The 21198-nt window shown below is 32.3% G+C and overlaps 9 protein-coding genes across 9 annotated transcripts; 5 read left to right on the top strand and 4 right to left on the bottom strand. All coding sequences in view use genetic code 12, as the record gives it.

Annotated features, from left to right (window-relative positions):
• Positions 1-7: 7 nt before the first annotated feature.
• On the top strand, positions 8-1062 carry DFJ63DRAFT_153119 (SKP1 family protein). The gene has a single exon (XM_064903579.1). It carries the CDS (start codon positions 268-270, stop codon positions 745-747), a length of 480 nt encoding a protein of 159 aa, XP_064761707.1. The 5' UTR covers positions 8-267; the 3' UTR covers positions 748-1062.
• Positions 1063-2282, top strand: DFJ63DRAFT_153120 (Skp1 subunit D of kinetochore protein complex CBF3). Its single transcript, XM_064903580.1, has one exon. It carries the CDS (start codon positions 1378-1380, stop codon positions 1870-1872), a length of 495 nt encoding a protein of 164 aa, XP_064761706.1. The 5' UTR covers positions 1063-1377; the 3' UTR covers positions 1873-2282.
• Positions 2283-2487: 205 nt separating this feature from the next.
• Positions 2488-4110, top strand: DFJ63DRAFT_335683 (uncharacterized protein; the record flags this gene model as incomplete). The annotated part of the gene is made up of 1 exon (XM_064908245.1): positions 2488-4110. One exon carries the CDS (start codon positions 2488-2490, stop codon positions 4108-4110), a length of 1623 nt encoding a protein of 540 aa, XP_064761705.1.
• Positions 4111-4235: 125 nt separating this feature from the next.
• Positions 4236-5813, bottom strand: DFJ63DRAFT_335682 (uncharacterized protein; the record flags this gene model as incomplete). The annotated part of the gene is made up of 1 exon (XM_064908244.1): positions 4236-5813. One exon carries the CDS (start codon positions 5811-5813, stop codon positions 4236-4238), a length of 1578 nt encoding a protein of 525 aa, XP_064761704.1.
• Positions 5814-7002: 1189 nt separating this feature from the next.
• KSP1 (putative serine/threonine protein kinase) lies at positions 7003-9513 on the top strand (the record flags this gene model as incomplete). The annotated part of the gene is made up of 1 exon (XM_064906182.1): positions 7003-9513. The coding sequence occupies one exon, from the start codon at positions 7003-7005 to the stop codon at positions 9511-9513; it is 2511 nt and encodes an 836-aa protein (XP_064761703.1).
• A 997-nt stretch (positions 9514-10510) lies between these two features.
• Positions 10511-12316, top strand: CPH1 (homeodomain family transcription factor; the record flags this gene model as incomplete). Its single annotated transcript, XM_064908243.1, has 1 exon — positions 10511-12316. One exon carries the CDS (start codon positions 10511-10513, stop codon positions 12314-12316), a length of 1806 nt encoding a protein of 601 aa, XP_064761702.1.
• A 35-nt stretch (positions 12317-12351) lies between these two features.
• Positions 12352-16733, bottom strand: DFJ63DRAFT_153167 (uncharacterized protein). Its single transcript, XM_064903590.1, has one exon. The coding sequence runs from the start codon at positions 16558-16560 to the stop codon at positions 12388-12390; it is 4173 nt and encodes a 1390-aa protein (XP_064761701.1). The 5' UTR covers positions 16561-16733; the 3' UTR covers positions 12352-12387.
• Positions 16734-16907: 174 nt separating this feature from the next.
• Positions 16908-18131, bottom strand: GPI8 (GPI-anchor transamidase; the record flags this gene model as incomplete). Its single annotated transcript, XM_064908242.1, has 1 exon — positions 16908-18131. One exon carries the CDS (start codon positions 18129-18131, stop codon positions 16908-16910), a length of 1224 nt encoding a protein of 407 aa, XP_064761700.1.
• Positions 18132-18433: 302 nt separating this feature from the next.
• On the bottom strand, positions 18434-20002 carry CHT2 (GPI-linked chitinase CHT2; the record flags this gene model as incomplete). Its single annotated transcript, XM_064906181.1, has 1 exon — positions 18434-20002. One exon carries the CDS (start codon positions 20000-20002, stop codon positions 18434-18436), a length of 1569 nt encoding a protein of 522 aa, XP_064761699.1.
• Between the last annotated feature and the right edge of the window lie 1196 nt (positions 20003-21198).

Below are 21198 nucleotides of genomic sequence, written 5' to 3'. Positions count from 1 at the left end.
TAGGTACTTCTAAATGTAATTATATATATATCGTAGGATGAATCTCCTTAATCGTATTTAAAAGTCTAAATTAGCGATACAAACAAAATCCTTTAAATTGCAGCTAAATTTAGAATCAACCATTTTAAAAATTTCAAAATTCTATTTCTTTCACCTACTTTTAAACAATCAAGTTATATTTAGTTTCTTATATCTAGCTTTATTGATAAATAACTTGAAACTAACCAATAAGTTAAAAAGCCATACCTATAATTTACCAAATTAACAATGGCTGAATCTCGAATTACTTTGATAAGCTCAGACGATGACAAATTCCCAGTGGATCAAGAAGTAGCAGAAAGATCAATTACTATCAAAAACGTCATTAATGATTTTAATGAAGAAGATGAAATTGAAGTCCCCTTGGCAAATGTAGATAGTGTAACTTTAACTAGGGTTTTAGAATGGTGTGAACATCATAAAGATAGTGTTTTCCCAGATGAAGATGATGAAGATGCTAAAAAGACAGCTCCAATTGAAGAATGGGATAGAACGTTTTTAAGAGTTGATCAACAAATGTTATTTAATATCATTCTTGCTTCTAATTATTTAAATATTCCTCCATTAAGAGATTCGGCATGTAAACTCGTTTCTGAAATGATTCAAAGCAAGAGTCCAGATCAATTAAAGGCTATTTTCAATAGGGAACAGGTCAACGGGATGGAATCACAAACTTCAACTTCAACCGTTGTGAATGGTTCATCATAGGATAACCATCAGATATGGTGTACAATTGATAGAGAGTTATTTCATTATTATACTACTTTTGTCCCCGCCACGCAATGCTATATCAAACTACACAATACTATACCGTGCTTTTACTTAGTTTTTATCGATAATCCAATAAATATACATCATACTTGAACATAATCACTTGATATAACTCCCATCAAGGCAATATATGAAATCTTTAACCGCAACTGTAGCTAGTCCTAACCCCTACATCTTGGCAACACTCAATATTATGATGTGATGATTTTTGCTGGGTGAGTGAGGAAAGTTGAACCAAAACAGGGAAACAACAGGAAAAAGAAAAAAATAATTGACAACACTAAAGCTTTAATTAACCAATTTTAGCATTACATATTCATACAGTCTAATCAATTTGGCTTAAATTAGTTAAGATTAAAGAGTATATTTTATCATACTGAAGTTATATCATTGTTACACGATTTAATTTTGATTTATTATCTTGCATAGTTACCGTGAATCAAACTCAGAGCAGACGCTATTATTTATTAATAATAAAGATAGCTAATTTACAACACCCAACACCCAACCCCCAACCCAACCCGTACATCTATACATATCATCTATACATATATAACCATCGATATCATGTCTGAACCTAAAGTTATTATGGTTTCTTCTGATGAAGAAAGATTCAAGGTGGATCAAGTTGTAGCTGAAAAATCAGTTACGATTAAAAATATGATTAGAGATTTAAATCCTGATGGATTAACGGAAGATTTCGAAGTTCCAGTATCAACGATTAGAGCTAATGTTTTATCTAAAGTCTTAGAATGGTGTGAACATCATAAAACCACTGTATTTCCAGATGAAGATGATGAAGATGCTAAAAAGACAGCTCCAATTGAAGAATGGGATAGAACCTTTTTTAGAGTTGATCAAGAAATGTTATATGAAATCATTCTTGCAGCTAATTTCTTGAATATTACTCCATTAAGAGATTCAGGTTGTAAAATTGTTGCTGAAATGATTAGAGGTAAATCACCTGAAGAATTAAGAAAAGTATTTAATATTACTAATGATTTCACAGCTGAAGAAGAAGCAGCTATTAGAAGAGAAAATGAATGGGCTGAAGATCGTTAAGAATGATGTTAGTGGTGTCTTATAAGTAAATATAACTTGTATTTATGTATATACCTAATATATTATGAATTATTTTTGGTTTCTAGATTATGTTAATTACTATGCTTATATTCATAGTGTTGCCACATTGGAAAGTATAACTGTGTTCTTTTGTTTTGTATTACATATAGCATACAACAATCACAGTTACATATTACGCTAATATTAACTTCCAATCACTTGATATACTTAATCATTCATCATTTCCTACTTTGACTCTATATAGCTATCAACATTCATCCATTACCACCACAGTGCCATATAACGACTTTGATATTTTTGAACCCTTTTACACGACCCAATCCAATTTCTTTACAGTTTTTTTTTTTATCGCAAAAGTGTTCCAAAAGTTCCAAATTAAGTTATAACCTCAAATTTTAAAAGTTAGACTCCTAATTTATCATCTGTCATAATAGAAATATTAGTGATATCCATAACGTCATAAAGTGTGTCATAACTGGTATTACTACTGTTGGATTTATCAATACCATATTTGTTAGAGTTGATAAACTACGTTTCACTTCCCGCTGGTCTGTATTATACGATAATTATTATACCCACCACAGTCATTTAATAATGTCAACTTCAGATGAAACTATAGATGTTGGAGCTGAATTCTTCAGTCACATCTTAACAAACATTCCTAATTTGAATGTGGAAGAACTTGCTGATCTTGAAGACCAACTTGCTCGAGAATTCAGATTAATTAGTAAGAATTATATATCATCGAGACTTTCAAGAATAAATAAATTGATTGAAAGAATTAATAGTCTGATTAAAATAGCTACTGCCAATGATCGAAATTGGCTGAGGATTTATAATTTCGAAATTGAAACTATCAATAATATCAAAACTAATACTGAAGATGTCATTCTTATGAGTATGCTGGAAATTGATGATAAACCAGATATTTTAAAATCTCTTGATGAATATGAAGAAGAATTAGCCGAAATTATTAAAAACTTACAAAGTCCATTAGCCTTTGATGATACTTTAGGTCAAGTTGATAATGATGCTGCTGCCAATAAGATTAATGATAATGATATCCCAAATGAAAATAATGATAATAAAACAACTACAACATCAACCTCAATAACAACTACACCTAATAGTAAACCTACTAAAGGGAAACTCGGTACTTCGAATAACAACAATAACACTACTAATAATGAAAATGATCCTTCAAAATTACCATTTCCATATTTATTTGATAAATTCTTTAAGCCTCATAAACAAAGTTTAAAAACAATTGTTAATGAAAAACGATATCAATCAAAATTAATACTTGATAATTCATTAGGTAATTCAACTATCATTTGGAAGCTGTATTATAACGACTTAATTAAACGGAAGCAAACCTTAGTCCAACAAACTTATGATGAATTAAACAATCTTTATAAAGAATATCATCATGTCAATTATAATGAAGTTTCTCAAAGACAATGGAAACATTATTATCGATCAATTTTAAATCCTCAAGATGTGAAAGTCCCCAGTGAGGAAGGGTTCATCTATGGTAGACCTCCTACTCCATTGGTAGATACTTCCAATACTAGTAATGTCAAAGATATAGTGGCGGCTAATCGTGATACTAATTATGCTAATCTTGATAATCAATTAATTCAAAAGAATAAATATGAATTAACCCAATTAAAGAGAAAGATTGTGAATGCTAATAAAGATTTTGAACTGATTCAAGCTTCAAATGGTGGTCAATCATCGAAAAAGAGGATAAGGTTGAATAATTTCACTGGATTAACCAGGGATGAAATCGATCAAGATATACAATTATTAAGAAAAGAAACTAAAAAATTGAATAATGGTCGTGGATCAACGGCTCCTAATGAAAACTCTCAATCGGTTGCAGCTTCTGAAACTGAGTTTGATTATGATCGTGACGATGAGGATGAAGAAGGAAGGAAATATAATGATGAAGAGGATGAAGAGGATGAAGAGGAAGAACGTGAAGCTAATAATGAAGAACAAGAAGATAATGAAGTCACCGTTAAGAGTGAACCAACTACTGAATCGGTGAATGAAGAAAGTCTTGATCCAGAAGTTAGAGAAAAACAAAGATTAAGAAGAAAATATAAACAATTATTAGGATTGGAATCATCTCTTATAAGTTCATCATTTAGAATTCCAGTATTACCACCACTTGAAAATTTCCCTGATGCAAGTACAGTATCTCGTAATTAATTATCATGTCGTTAATTTTACCTATAACATATACATATATAAATACATACACCAAATAAATAAATGAATTAATACGTAAAATATCATACATTATAGGATCAAAACCATGATTATTATTATTATTACTATTCCTTTTCTAATAAAATACTAGCATTTCTCAAGCCAGCTTGCTCAACTGTGACATCTAAAGAATCTATAAATTTAAATGATTTAACGGATGTATTAGATAAAGTGAATTGATCGGTTGGGGTTAACCCGAATTCATCTGCCTTTTCAGATAAGATGAATTTCAACCATTGGAATATTTGTAATATAGTATCACTAAGTAAGAATTTATGAACTAATCTTTTACCATTTGGAAATCTAATTTGAATTCGAGTGATAGTACCTGTAGTTGGTTCTTCGTGATCTTGAGCTTTGATCTTCTCAAATGGATCTAGTTCAGCTTCGACTGGTTGCTTGGGTTGGGTGCTTTGTTCTCTTGATATATCTTCTTCAAATCCTACTTCTCCATCGTCAACGTCTTCTTCTGGTTCTCCATTCTCATCTTGGCTATCTTCAATTGGTATAGCGTTTGAAGCTGAATTCCCCCCACTTTCAAGCATTGATTGTTTCATGGCATATTCAATTTGTTGTTCTTCAGAAAGAACATCTGGATCAAACGCAGTTTCATGCTTTACGGTAGGATTTTTCGAATCAGGATGTAATGAAAATTTACTTAAGAAATCTTTAACATCTTCAACCCAAGTATCAGTATTTGGTATATCTCCATCTTTCCACTTCAACACTCTTTCACCCGTTAATGGATCCAATATAGCAACATGAGGAAGTTCATCTGTAGTATAAAAATTAGTATAATTTACTCCATTAGGTGAATCATGATGATATTGTAAAAATATGAAATTCTCTTTAACAATGGCTTTTATATTAGGTTTTGACCAAAAATCTCGATTTAAAACTTGGGATTTGAAATCAGTAGCATCTTGAATATTTATAAGAATCCATTTATTTTCTGATTTAGCTTGTTGTTTCGCCGTATCAATATTTATAGGAGCTATTAAATCAAATGGTGGTCTGAATAATTCCGCTAGTCTTCTTTGAGTGGCATTCAATTCTTCAGTTCTTTCATCTCTCAATCTTCGTCTACGTGATATAGGTCTTTCTCGTGCTGGACGAGCGATTTCTTCACCATCTGAATCAATTTCCATTATTTCATCATCATTTGCATCTTCATAGTTATCATCTTCATCATCATCATCACTATCATCAGGATCTTCCCAGCCATTGGATTGTTGTCTTGAATTATAATATTGATTTTCATCAGGATCAAATCTTTGATTGAATATACCTCCTCTAGCAGCTGAACCAAAAATATCAGTTGGTCTACTTTGAGGTATTTGAGGAAGTCCAAATCCAAATGGATGGTCAACCAATTGTTCATGTCTATGAACATTGGCGTCTGCTTCTCTTACTTCTTGATCTTGATAGGCCTCTTGTTGTAATCGTTGAGCCATTTCTTCATCGCTATCATGGCCAGTTCCAATTGGGGCTGATGATGATGAACCAGCACCTGCTCCTCCTGCTTCCATAAACAAAGTGACCGCGTATTCCAAATCACCATTGGTTAATGACAAGTACTGTTTTGCCACTGCTTCATCTTCAACTCCTGTTACCGCAAGGAATGTGGGAATTTGTTCATCCATTCTTTCTATCAATTAAACCAGTTTCAATCCTTAATAGGTATAATCTGACATACTCTATTTAACGTCTTACCAAGTAAGGCTTGAAAATGGTTATTTTTCTGAAAATGGCAAAATGTCGTGGCAACAACAGAAAAAAAGAAATTAAATTTATTAACCATAGAGCGACAAAATGTCGCTATCAGAAGAGTCACACAGAAATTCTCCAGATTCAACGATGCTCAAAACGAATCTAACGATTCAAGCTTATGGTTATGTGTTGCAAGTATTAAAACAGCAAAGAAAGTAGAATAGAGTCTTATATACAACTGTTACGCGTATTGAATACATACATACATTGCAAAGGTACCTGTTCCTGACAAGAGTTCACAACTAAAGAGACACTCTTAGCTTTCCTACTGTCTTTTTATCGTCACTGTCACTCCATTGTCATCGGCTGGATCTCGATCTTTGATCACATTCTAGAATATTCTTGACATTGAATTGTTGACTAAATATCCTGTACTTGAAGTATCAGTTACTTAGGCTAGTAAAAAGAAGAACAAGAAACGATTTTGATATTCAAATCAACCACTTGTCTATCCAACTATATCACGTTCACATTCACATTCTTCATCGTCATCATCATCATCATCCCTCCCTCCATCATTGCTTGTAATACAATCTCATATACAAGCTTAGCATCTTATAACGTTTCCTAACTTATTTAATTTTATTATTTTCCTTGATTATTTCACTTATTCAATCACTTTATGTCCATTTAACGAATTTATAACTTCTACATCTACTCCCACTAGTTGTTTACCTTTTTTAATTTTATTAATACTTTTACGAAATACTTTTGCATCTTTGGATTAAACCTATCTATATCAACTTATCGTTTATTTCCTCCTTCCTTTCCCCTCCATTGGCTATTACTGTTCTTTCCTCAGCTTTGTTTTATTAAATCTTTATTTTGGTACTGTTTTTTTTATCGTTTTTATTAGTCTGCATTCGGTTGTTTTTATTAAAACATATATCATAATCATATCATTTTACATTTTTTTATTGTTTTCATCGATTGAACTTCATCATTTATATATTAAACCATCTTCTATCACCTTCAAATAACTACCGAATTGTTTGTTATTTATATTATTTAGAAGAATCAAAAATTGCATAAAAAAATTCAAATTTATCCTCACATCTTACCATGGAAGAATACGAAAAATATGACCATGGGGCCCTATTAAGAGGACGATATCAAAAGAGTGGAGATATTAGTGAAGGTTCTTATGGGCTAGTATCGCTCGCTAAAGATACCTTACAAAATAATACTCTAGTGGCAGTTAAATTCATTTTCCCATTAGGTTATAAGAAAGATAATGGAGGAGGTCTGAAACATCGACCTTCTTCAAGTCCCGCCAGACTAAAGTCTCCCAATTTAAATAACAAAGGCTTAGTTCATTCCAAAGAATCAATACTTAATGGTCTTTATGAAGAAGCTGAAAAAGAAATTAAAATCCATAAAATATTGGGTACTCATGCTAACATTTCAACTTTATACGATCATTTCGATTCGTATTTGATATTAGAATATTGTACTCGTGGTGATTTATATGAAGCCATTCATAATAATAATGGTCCAAATACTTCTCAAGATATTAAGGATGTATTCATGCAAATCTTGAATGCCTTAGAATTTTGTCATTCTTATGGTGTTTATCATAGAGATTTAAAACCTGAAAATATCTTAATTGGAGAAGATTGGTCAATTAAATTATGTGATTGGGGTTTAGCCACTACCACCAAGATAATTACTGATAAGGATGAGTTTGATATTGGTTCAGAGCGTTATATGGCTCCTGAATTATTTGATTCTGATTTAGAGAGTTATGATGCTTCTAAAATTGATCTTTGGTCGATTGGGGTTATCTTATTAACCTTGGTATTTCATAAAAATCCATTCCAAGTGGCTAATTATTCGGATAAAAGATTTATTCAATTTGCTGGTAATCGTGAAGCTCTTTTTGATATTTTTTCATCCATGAGTGGAGATATGTTTTCAGTCTTAAGGGTTTGTTTGAATATTGATCCTGCCAATCGTAGTTTGGAAAATACTCGAAGTGAACTTGAAGTTCTTCGATTCTTTACTGTGGAAGAAGAATATTATGGTAGTGATTATGAAGAAGACGAAGCTGAAATTGAAGATGAAGGTGAAGAAGAAGATTATACATTCAAAAAGAACCTTGAAATCGTCGAAGCTTTACCACAATCTCCAATCAAGAAACTTATCAGCAGTGTTATCGAAAATGATAAAATTCCTCAAGATAAGGTATCATCATCTTTATCAACTACAGATAATGATTCAATCCGTGGTGATAAAGCAAGTCATAATCACGGTCCTAGAGTTGTTGTGGAAGATTTCCCAATTCCACATAATCATAGAGCAGATGCTCTCTTATCCAGTAATACAGATTTGAAACCAATTCCAATTGGTAGTTTTGGAGGTGCCAATAAACAAATGCGTAATACTAGAAAACCATTTAATGTGGCATCATACAATCAATCACATAACGCAAGATTCCAAGCTTCTAAATTTAACAGAGAAGATTTCTTCACTCCTAAATCAGTTTTCAATCATTATATGGATAAATATGGCGAGCAAAGATTTAATAATATAGATAATAAGATTAATAGTCCAGGTCAAACTAATGCTGATGGTAAAAGAAGAAAAGTTCGTTCTTGGAAGAAAAACAATAGAAAGAATAAGCCTAGCTCTAAAGCAGGTAGAAATTCACGTCATGAACATTCTCATCTTCATCCTAAAGATGACTCATCAAGTCATAGTCATCAAGTTAGTAATAAAAGAAAGTCAAGACTGTTCTCTGCATCGAAGGCCAGAAAACCATTTCAACAAACACTTAATGCTAATGGTACAACTACAAGTACTACAAACAGTAATGCAATTGCCAGTACATTCCATCTGTTAGGACAACCAGGTGCACCTTATTCATATGGCTCAAGTGCTACATCAACTGGGAAATATGCTCCACCTCATTTGAGATCACCTAATTATGCTAAATCGCCCGTGATTGAACCTTTAACTGAAGAAATTGAAAGATTGAACTTGAATGATTATGATGAAGTTTTCCATCTAGAAGATGATTTTGATTTAGGTGATACTGGTGATACTATTGAATCTGAAAAACAAAAGACTGAATCTGACAGTTCAAGTCAATCCTTCTTTAAGAAACCTGCTTTCAAAACAGCAAGTATCGTGATCACAGATAGTGATAAATCATCAATCACAGTTTCAAATGATGCATTCTTTGGAAATGGATCATCTCTTAATGGTTTGAAAAGTTCAGCAGTTATTTCAAAACGTCCAGTTTCAATGCAAGAAAGTATATCCAATCTTTCTTCATCAGCAAATTCATCGAATGGTAAATATGTTCCACCTTTTAGAAGAGGATCAGCTTCATCTGGATCCCAACCAATTGGAAGTCAACAACATGTGTCATCTCAAAATGCAGGTATACAGCCATCAATGATAAAGATTAAACCTTTTGATAAGAAACATAAAGATGATATTGGTCATGGTAAGTTTTTTGACAATAATATTGGATCTCCCATAATGCATGGAACTACGTCGGGTACTTCTCTGTCACTCAATCCTAGTGATTTGATGTATTACAGAAAAGATTGGAGTGATTATGTTTAGGTTGTGTAGTTATTGTTGGAGTGTATAAGTTTTAACGAAAAATATAACTATTTATCTTAATAAATCTTTTAACTGAATAGTCGTTTTGTAATTGTCGATGATGTTATCGTACTGTAAGATGGGCTTTTCACCGTTCCATATTTCAATATGGTGGTAAATTATCAGAATTTACAGTTAAATATAGATAGATAAAATTAACTTTAAAATATTGCAAAATTTACGAGAAAAGTTGTAATTTGTACTACATAAAAGAAGTCCTCTATAAACGATATAAACTAGAATTTATAAGTCTGAGACGTATTCAACTGATAAATACTATATATATCGATCAACTATATAGTTAGTTAATATCTACAATTAAATGTTACAAATTGTAAGGGGTAGTGATGTCAAAATGTATCGTACCTGCATACAACCATGACGAAAGTCTAGAACCCCAAATAGGAAATACGACAATCGTCGGTTGATGTTTTGAGTTGGTTTGTGACATGTTTTACATTTTAAATCTGAAACAAATCAACAAATTTTACACATTTTTTAAAACAACTATATAATCAGGTTATTTGCTTCAAGTTAGTTTCAATTGTGAATCTAACAATTCATATTTCTTTGCAACAGAGTTTTAAATTGTTTTGAAACAGATTTAGATCCATGGTAGATATTTTCCAATCCTTACTCAACTACCAACCAATCTAAATTATATCAAAATTCAATCATTAAACCTTTAGATATAATATCATCACCAGACGTTTTAAAAAAACCTCATACTTTAGCTTTTATCAAATTAATTTGTGTGAGTGTGCTCATCTTTAGATTACGAGATCCTCGATCGTAAATTAATTTTACCGATAAACTAAATCTAAACCAATTATTTCTAAAACAACGAGATCATAACGTTTTCATTCTTTTTATCCTTCTTTATATCATTGGATCCAACCATATTGTATTATATATAATTAAAAAAAATATCTTTGCATAGTTTCAAGATTTCATCATAATGTCTGGACTACCCATTAAAAGTGAGAACTCCGAGAATAGTGTGGAGCACTCTGAAGATGTTCAAGAATCATTACGATTGATAGAAGATCTTAAATTCTTCTTAGCTACTGCTCCAGCAAATTGGCAAGAAAATCAAGTTATCAGACGATATTACTTAAATCATGATGAAGGGTTTGTTAGTTGTGTGTTTTGGAATAATTTATATTTCATTACAGGAACGGATATAGTAAGATGCATAGTATACAAATTTGAACATTTTGGTAGAAAAATTATAGATCGAAAGAAGTTTGAAGAAGGGATCTTTTCTGATTTAAGAAATCTTAAATGTGGTGCTGATGCTATATTAGAACCTCCAAGATCAGACTTTTTGGAATTTTTATTTAAGAATAATTGTTTAAGAACTCAAAAAAAGCAAAAAGTATTCTTTTGGTTTAATGTCCCTCATGATAAATTAATGGCTGATGCTCTTGAAAGAGATTTAAAGAAAGAAAAGCAAGATCAAAAATCAACAACTATAGCTAAAAGTGAACCAGCATTATCATTCCAATATGATGAAACTCAATCTTTATTTACTCAATTAGCTGATCATATGAAAAATCAAAAGACAATATCCGACGATTTAGAACAAAATACTATAACGGATAAATCATCCCCTGAATATTCATCAAATTCAAATCTATTACAAACAAACACTAATGGTCAAGGTAACGATTATGAATTTTTAAATCATGCCACCCCTGTACAATATAAAGGAAATTCTGATACTGAAGATGATTTCCCCTTGGATTATTTCGATCCAAATGGTCAAATGATTCTGGATGATTTCGTTAATTTGGAAACTGTTTATCGAGCTAATAACAATGATAGTATCAATTATCATAATAATAATAGTGTTAATCATCATAATAATCCTGATTTTATAGATGAAAATTATGATTCAGTTGATGCATCATTTTTCGCTCAACCTTTAAATCAAGCAGGTTCAGGTACAAGTCAAGTAGCTTATAATGAAGAATATTTAATAGAACAAACTTTACCACTTCGTGGCCCTCCTGTATCTCAATTACCATTATCAAATATTCCACCAAAATCATCAAAAATAATGTCTGCATCGGAAGAGTTCTTCCCGCCATTCCAACCTATGCAACATCAACCATCATTACAACAATTACAACCACAAGTTTTACCATTATCTGCTAAATTTCAAAACTTCCCTAGAAATGCATTAACTCCATCCCAAGTAATGTTCCCTCCTCAATACTATGATCAAGGGGGACAAGTGCTATACCAACAACAGCCACTCCAATTATCACAACTACCACCTCAACAAGTTGATTATCAAGTTCCTTACAATATGGTTCAACATGAACCTGAGTATTGGCTACCTTACTATGGAGAACCTTCTGCACCATATATGGTTGCTAATGATCTGGAATATATGCAACCTACAGTGGTCCCAGTCGCTGCAGCTCCTGCCCCTGTGGTTTCTTACAGTGGAGGAATGAGATCGATTTCAAGAGCTCCTTATGTTCCAAAACAACCAGGTACTAGTAAACCTAAAAAGAAGAAGAATAAAAATAAAAATAATAATGGTGGTGGAGTTTCAAAACCACAGCAGACTCCAGTAGCAGTGTCAGCACCGATTAATCCAACCCCTAAGGCTAGTCTTGATGAAGTCATTAGTATTAAAAACACTAGAATAATAACAAAAGTTGAAGATGAATCCGAGGACTTCGATGGTGGTATACCTACCCCAACCGCTTCTAATACTCAAGTAGATGGAAATGCTACAGATCTTATTTAGCTTCTTCCTGTGTATGCAATCTTGTTAACTATATATATGTAATATTCAACTATATATCTCGTAATTATAATCTACGCTTCACTATAGTATTCAACTAATTTCTTTTGGGTCACGGTTAATCCCAGTAAAATTGTATCCATGGGATTCTTATTATCTGTAGATTCTGTTATGTTAATATTACTTAAACCAGAATTCTTACTTGCTTTTAATAATCTTCCATAACAAAGAATAACATATCTTCTAACATCAACCACACGACTATTAATCAATGATCTTAATAATTCATCAATATTTGAAACTAATTCCTCATTGAATGATACAGCTAATGAATCAGAAGCAAGGACTTTTGAAAGTGATTCAAGCGCAAAAGTCAATTCAATGTCTGAAATGGAAAGTTTAAGCGAGTTAAGGATCGTTACTATGATTTCATTACTGCTATAGATTCCAGTAAGCATTTCATCAAAGATTTCTCCTAAAGTTTCAGTAGTATCGTCCACAGTTGCTAAACGAAGTAATAAATCCCACAATTTAGGTAATTCAATCTTGGTGCGATTAATTATGAGTTGTTGTAATAAAACCAATCCTTTGAAAATATCAGATCCTGATAGTATATCAACCTCATTGAAATAAACTAATATCGATTCAATGATTAGATTCTTACCTGTTTCATTATAGTAACGGGAGAATTTTGGATCTTCAACTTGGAAATATTCTAGACTGTCAGTTATATCTTGTTTTGAAATTCTTCGGGATTTAATATTTTCACAAATTATTTCAAAATTCTCAAGTACATTCAGACGGGGTTCAACATCTATTTCATATCTTGATAATTGTAGATTAAACCAATTAACTTCTGAATAGTCATAATTTCTAACTTTTTGAGGCGATCCTTTGAAATCTTCATAAATGCTAATAGGTTTATTCTTATTAGAAAAGCTTCTTAATGGATCGACTTTATCAATGAAATTTTGAATAGAATCCTTAGCTTCAAGTTTGACTTGGGCAAGATCGTTTGCTAATTGATCACTTCCTCCTCCTTTTGGAGATTCAATAAATACATTCTCAGGATCAATTAATGTAACTTCCATCCTAGTATTACCTTCCATAAGCTCATCTTCTTTCAATGCTTTATCTTCATCTTCTTGCTCTTGTTCGTGCTCCATATCTTCATTATCAGTAACATTCTTATACTCAGGTTCTGTATTTAAATCAATGTCTTCTTCTTTCTCAATTAATGCTTCTTCTTCTGGCTCTTTCTTTACCACATAAGTGTATTCATCATTTTCTTTCTTGATAGGCCATAACATAGTAAAGTCAGTTGTCATCTTTACAGGAGAAAATCCATCCAAGTTGCCATTCTTATGAGGAACTTCAGTTAATTCAAATACTGAATTAGGAATTTCACGAGAGAATGGCTTCAAGTTATCAATACCAACGATATATTCCACCTCTTCCTTAATATCTACATCTATGAGATCTAATTCTGAATTGAATAACACTGGATTAATAGAATGAACCTTCAGCAATAATTCCGAAAATAACGGATAAGAATCAGTTGATTTTAAAATCACCAATAGTTCAAGTAATGTAGATGTAAGTTTCAGGTAATAACTATCACTTATTGGGATTTTATCAAGACCGGTGAATAAGAACCCTAACAAAGAATGCGTCAATGTATGTTTGCACTGAATTATTTGCATCATAAGTTCATCATCACCAAGAATATTGGATGTATTTATAGTGTAAGACAATAATTTAATAATTGATTCAAATATTGGATCAATATCAATTATGGATAATATTAAATTTATGATTCTTTCATCCATGGGATTAATTAAAATACCACAAATTCTGATAAAATCGTCACAATTAAAGAATTGAAATGTCTTTTTAAACAAATCATCATTAGAAAGAATCAATGGCTCTAATAATTTTGGTTGACGTAACGAAATCTTTTGTAATAAATGACTAACTTCATTAGATAAATCTTCTTCACCCATAATAGCATATTTTAACAAGTTTATTCCTTCGCTGATTAAATCCAATTGATTGGAAGATAAAAACTTAAGTATTGGATCACTTTGTTTATCAAAAATACTAACTTCTGCTCTCTCATGAGTTGGTCTGACCTCTGCGACTTCAACTTCTTTACTAATTGGTCTTGATTGTGGAACTGGAATAGAAATTATTGGTGAAGATAAAGCTTTCACTGCACTAGAAGCAGCGATACTGGAAGAAATAAATGATGACGTAGGTTTACTGAAATGGGGAATATCAGGCTTTCTATGGAATTCAACGTTATTAATACTATTATTTGAATTGGCCCTTGAAGAAGGACGTGAATTTTCTCGTTGTTTGATTTTTAATTCTTTATTTCTTTCTATGATAGTTTCTTTCAAAGAAGGTCTAGCTTTCTTTACAGCGAGAGATGTTGGAGTTTTAATATTTGCCTTAGGTTTTGATCTTTCAATTGCTTTAACGATATTTGGCTCTGATTTAGCTAATAAGTTCTCAGCTTGATCAGGAAATTTACCCCAATAACACCAAAATAAGTCTTTAGAAGCCAGTCTGACATTTGGATTAGGATCCGCCATTATTTTTAATAGCATTCTATTACAAACTTCCAATGCATTGTTTATAAATGATTGATTATCGTGAAATCTTAATATCATGAGCTGTAACCAAATACACGAATAAGCACGAGGGTGAATACTTTTATCGATTGAGCTTGATTGAATTCTTTGTAATAACCGAGAGTTATATGAAGCATTGGCGAATATTGCACAAATTGCCATATTTGCATTAGTTGAAGCAATATTCTTTGTACTTGAACTTAACCTTATAAAAGTTGGTAAATATGAATCAATCAACGGATCAAAACTTGATTTTAGAACAATGACTGATTCCTTTATTAATTGACATCCATGAGCGCTTAAGGTGGTTCTTAATGAACTGATCGCTTTACAGATACCTTCAGCACATTCTTTCAAACATGTGATTAAATCTTGCTTAAAATCAATTGAACTATTTCCACGAATGATCGATCTGAACTTTATAATTATCTTTTCACGATCACCCCAATTCTGTTCAGTTTCTTTACCATTGAAAATAGGAGTCATTTCATTGATTATTCCATAGATAAAATCTGGATTTTCCAAATTTATAGCGGGTATGCTTGAATCTATTTGATAATTAACCTTCTTCAATACTTCAATAAATTCTTGATCTGAGTCAGGAGAGAAAACTTCAAATTGTTGTTGAGGGACTTCGTCTTGTGATCCCAACGCAGGGCTATTTGTACGGGAGCGGACACCAGTAGAAGTACTTAACTGTGGTAAATGATTTATTATTGGACTTGAGCTTCTTACTCTTGTTTGTATTGTAGGTACACGGTGTTTCTCTTGTATTCTAACTTTTGGATGACTATTAACAGGATCGGTTTCATGAACAATTGTTGGAGGACGATTTGATTCATTATCGGCATTGATAACCACCTTAGTAGTTCCCGACAGGACAAAAGCTTGTGAGTTATTATCTATTCCTGTTATCCCATTCATGATTGAATCTTTTAAATATTGTGAAACATTTTGAATTTCTAATTCTCTTGCTAAATCAAATTTATATAATCTATTTTGTTTCAAGTTATAATAGTTAGTCAACAATAATTGAATTGAATCAATTAAATCTTGGGAATTACTACTTGAGGCAAGAATCTTAGCAATATGAGTGATAAATCTGTTAAGTTTAAAATGTTGATTAATATTCATGATGATATGATTTAACCAGTTTATCGATTCTATTATTATTCTAGTATTTCTATGTTTGAATGCAACATCTATTATAGAGTCATCCACTTCATTTGGAGCAGAAAACCAATATGCTTCTAGGGCCTTTCTGGCTGATGAGACAGTTGATGATTTAGAATCCCCTAATCGATTAATTATGATTGGTAATACAAGGAAACTTTGACTTCTTAACACATTACCTGATTTATCTTGCATGCTGACTCTTTTAATAAGATGGGAAAGAGCACTGAATCCACTGGCCAGTATACCAAGGTCAGGTATATCCACTGCAATCGATAATGCCTCAATATATTTAGGAACTTGATTCAAATCAACACAATCTTTCTTGATGTGAGTCTTGAGTTGATTAACCAAATTTAACTTGGTGGATGCATCACTTTCCTTTGATGCCATGCTTTGGAAAAACTCATCAGCAAAAGTAGGTGAGAGCAGCAGCATTGTTCGTTCGTTGTTCTATATCTAGCTGTCGATGGTGATGGTCCTTTGATTCGAATGATTTGGTTGTAAATACCTGTTTATATATATACATAATTCGAATTTGTAAATAAAGGCTCTTTTCTGCGCGTACACAGATTTTTTTTTGTTTACATTTTCTGAAACTGCTAAATAAAATGATGATCACAAAACAAGAGAGCTTTAACAAAGCTGTTTCAATGATGATACCATTTAGTATCAAACCATTCATGTTTCATGAATAAAGAAAAGTATGCTAGTTCTACAATAATGAGATAATAGACATTACATATGTTCTAGATTAATTTACATTTTATTTTTTTATGTTTGCACTACGTAGATACGAACCATAACCCAATGACAACTAAACCTGTTCCTAAACCTAAACGTTTTGCTAATGTAGGAGAAACTTGAATGATTTGATCAGATGATTCTTCATTCTCAACACCGAAATCAATTTGATATGACGTTTTTATGTTTGTAGAGTTGACAATACCTTCACTTATTTGTTCTTCTGGTTCTTCATCGTAGAATTTAAGTAATTCTCCTGTTTTATCATGATTGGAGATATATAAAAGATCTTCATCACCATCATTAACCACCACATTTTGAACATTACCAAAGAAATCAGTTAATAAGACTTCGCTAACATTTCTATGGAACAAATCAGTTCTAATACCAGGGTTGGAATGAACATTTTCAAATGTATAGACATCAAATAACTTATCAATGGTTTCTTGAGAATCTTTATCAATCTTTTCCAAGTAATCCAAAGTGAAATAAGTAAAACGATCAATCACAGCCACACCAATATCCATATCGGAATGATGAGAATATGAACTTTCATCTAATCTTGATGAACCAACTGCTAAGATATTTGGAGAATAAAATCTTTCATACATAGTATTGGCTTGACATGTATCAATCATAAAGAAGATTTCATTATATCTTTTCTTTTCATACATTTGTTCAAAAGCATCAGCAATATCATATGAACCTATTTCTTCTGCATCTTGGAATTTTAAGAATTCATTACCTCCATGACCAGTTAAATAAATGAATATATTTGAATTTTGATCAGTTAATAATCTTTTTGATCTTGGATGGTCTGGATCCCATCTATCAGTCAACAATCTGATGAAATTCTCCACAGTGACTTCATAACCACGATAATCAACTTCAACAGATTCACCATAAAGATCAATGGCTTGATCCATATTATTAAACACAGTACCAGGGAAGGCATTTCTTGGATTACATGCCACATCATCAGACAACATAAGAATGATTTGTGAATCTGGAATACCTAATCTCTTAACAGTTCTATATAATGAAAGCACATTTGCCATATGTCTGTAATTAAACCAGAATCTAGAAGTAGATACTAATACAGCCCAATTATTAGTATGTTTTGATTTACTTATAATATGACTGGCATCTTCGGTTGAAATGAATGATGGTTCACCTGCCTTTGACTCTTCTTGCTCTTCCGCATACGATGTGGTGAATAGTATAGCCCAGATAGAGAGCAACAACACACTGATAGGTAATCTCATACCTTCGCTATGTGCCTTTATTGGTTTGAGTTGTTGATTATAAATAGAATATTAACAGTGAGTTTTAATTTTTAGTGTGTCCTCAATTTTTTGTTCAGTTGCGAAAGCTTAAACTTCGAAATTACAGGGTAGTCCAAAAGTCTACTCAACTACAATTGCATTTATAATGAAAATAACGTAACTTTTTTATATTACAATACCAAAATGAGATGAAAGAAAGGGTATATAACGTATTTAATTGAAATCTGAAGAGGATCTAAATTTGAAAACAAACAACCAACTATGTTGTCTACACTGTTAGCCTAAAGGAAAGCAGCAATAGCTAATGGAATAGCTAATGACCAAGCAATGGAGATACTTGAACCAGCACCTTCATAAGTTGGAACTTCAGCTGGAGCGGAACCATTACCGGCAGCAGAAACAGTGGAGTAGATGTTAAGGGTAACATATTGAGTTGAAGTACCTTCAACTTCGGCAGAAACAACTGGAACAACAGTAACAACTGGAGCAACAGTAGATGAAGTTTCTTGTGGAGCAACTTCTGGAACACCAGATGAAACCTTACTAGCAACGACAGCAGCTGGAGCTGATGAAGTGGCTGGGGTAGCTGGAGCAACTGGGGTTTCAGTTTCTTTACCACTTTCTGGACAGTAAGTAGTGTAAAGAGTTTCAACATTGGTAATAACGGTAGTTTTGGCGGTTTCAGAACATTTATTTTCAGAACAACTAGTTATAGTGACAACAGTTGTGATAAGATCTGAGACAGTTAAAGTTTCGGTAGTTAATGGAGCGGAAGTAGTAGCATTACCGTAGAAAAGAGATGATGATGAAGAAACAACAGTGGATGAAGAAACAACAGTGGATGAAGAAACAACAGTGGATGAAGAAGCAACGGTGGATGATGAAACAACAGATGATGAAGATGAAGATGGAGCAGGACATTGTTCAGCATTTAAGATATTTTTAACTTGAACAACAAAGTTGTCACCAGCAGCATCAACATTTAACCAAGCACCAGAAGCATCCCACAAGGAAATACCAGCTAAAGTTGGGTCACATTTGATTTGTTCTAAAGCAGCTTCAATGGTGGCTGGATCAGCATAACCAGAAATAGTTGGATCAGCTGGTAAACCAACGAATAATTTTAAGTTGGCATTACCTGAAGTTGGAGCAAAAGCTGACCAAGTATCATAATTGAAAGTAGCATCTAATGAACAATCATTGTTATAGAATTGGATAAAAGCGAAATCAAAATCAGCTGAAGATAAAGCATCACCAACGTATTGATCTGGGAAAGGACATTGAGGAGAAGCTGATAAGTAATAAGTTTGAGATGGGTCAGTAGCATATAAAGTTCTTAAATCTTCAGCTAATTGAGTGTAACCAAGGGAAGTACCTTGTTCAATATCGAAATCGAAACCATTAACGGTAGCATTACCGAATGGTCTTTCTGGGTCAGAACCAGCACCGAATTTGTTCCATAAGGTAGTGGCGAAAGCTTGAACTTGATCAGTATTGTTGAAACCATAAGTACCATAAGCACCACCTAATGATAATAAGACGGTTTTACCTTCGGCTTGACAAGTTTGAATATCTTCACCGATTTGAGCACAATTCAAAAGACCGTCTTCAAAAGTGTTACCACATTGATTGGCAAAGTTAACATTTAATGGATCTGGGAAATCATTTAAGAAAGATAAAACGACGATGTCAACATCAGATTCAGCACAGTAAGTACTTAATCTTTCTTGACCACCGGCACCATTTTGACCCCAGTATAAGGCAACGTTATTGGAAGCAGCAGTGTTTACGGCAGCTAAAGCATTTGTGATTAAAACAGCTGAAGAAATAAGAGTTCTGAATGACAACATTATTAGGTATTTATTTAGATGTTATTGATCTTACAAGGGGGTATTATAATTATAAACGAGTGAATTATAGTTGGTTGCAAGTAATGATTCAAAGGAGTGACACTAAAGAATGAATGAATGAATGAATGAATGAACAGAAATTGAAGATTCAATTAGAGAAGAAAAGGGAATAAAAAGATATATATAGAAGTCTACATTAATTAATGGAAATCCTGCTCAACATATATAAAGAATCTGCAACCTAATAACCACTAATTAACGAAAAATTTTCTAGCTGTGAAAAATAAATATAAACTTCGAGGCCATTTCTCAGAACTGGTGACACCTCCGCACAGAATTGGATTTTTTAATTTTAAAGGTTAAGGCTTTTTTCTTGTCGATTTACGCCTCTATTTTTGAATTATGCTTAATTGGGATCAATTTTGGATCAATTTGTAAGCTCTTTTAAATATCACAAAATCTGGATTAGGAATAAAAGAATTAAAGACGAAATCTTATTAGTTGAAATGGAAGTATATTAGAAAAAGAACAAACATCGGCTAATGCTGGGATGGTAGTCCACTTAGAAAGAAAGCCTCTTAACAATGGTATATAACCCACACCTACTCCCGCACGTCTAATAAGATTTTTTATAATAATGAATTCAAGAGTTAGTGTAATTATTATTGTTTACGATCCTCGAGACAATACAATACCATATGTAAATAAAAACCAAGCCAATCAGTTAACAATAGACGGACATCGTCGTAAAAAAAAATTTCATTTTTCATTTTTTGCGGGAGGTCGGCATCTGCCAAGCCCATTAAAGCGTGATATTTTATCACTGATTAGCGTTATCCTTTTACAATTGGTGATTTAGATTGAGTTAAATCTGGGTATTCATTATAATGGAATCTCGTCGAATAATGTACAACATACTAAACATAAAATTAGACAACATAGAAAGAAACTATTGCATTTGCGTTTTAAAACCAACCCAACCCAAACAACCCTGAGAATTTAAAGTTAATTCACAAACCAGCCAAAGATATAAATGAAACTACATAACCCGAACTCCCGCACACTCTCCCCATAATGTAATGGCCCATATTGCCTACAGATATAGTCAAATCATATGGGTTTCTTTTTAGATGCTGCAGTTTTCCATTCGTGATTTGTTCAATTTTGATTCGTTAAACTGTTTTTTTTATTTGTGT

This window comes from Scheffersomyces coipomensis (genome assembly GCF_036884675.1).
Source record: "Scheffersomyces coipomensis strain NRRL Y-17651 chromosome Unknown DFJ63scaffold_4, whole genome shotgun sequence".
In the NCBI taxonomy this organism is placed as follows: domain Eukaryota; kingdom Fungi; phylum Ascomycota; class Pichiomycetes; order Serinales; family Debaryomycetaceae; genus Scheffersomyces; species Scheffersomyces coipomensis.
The sequence above is the reverse complement of the archived record's forward strand: the minus strand, read 5'-3'. Positions and strand labels throughout refer to the sequence as shown.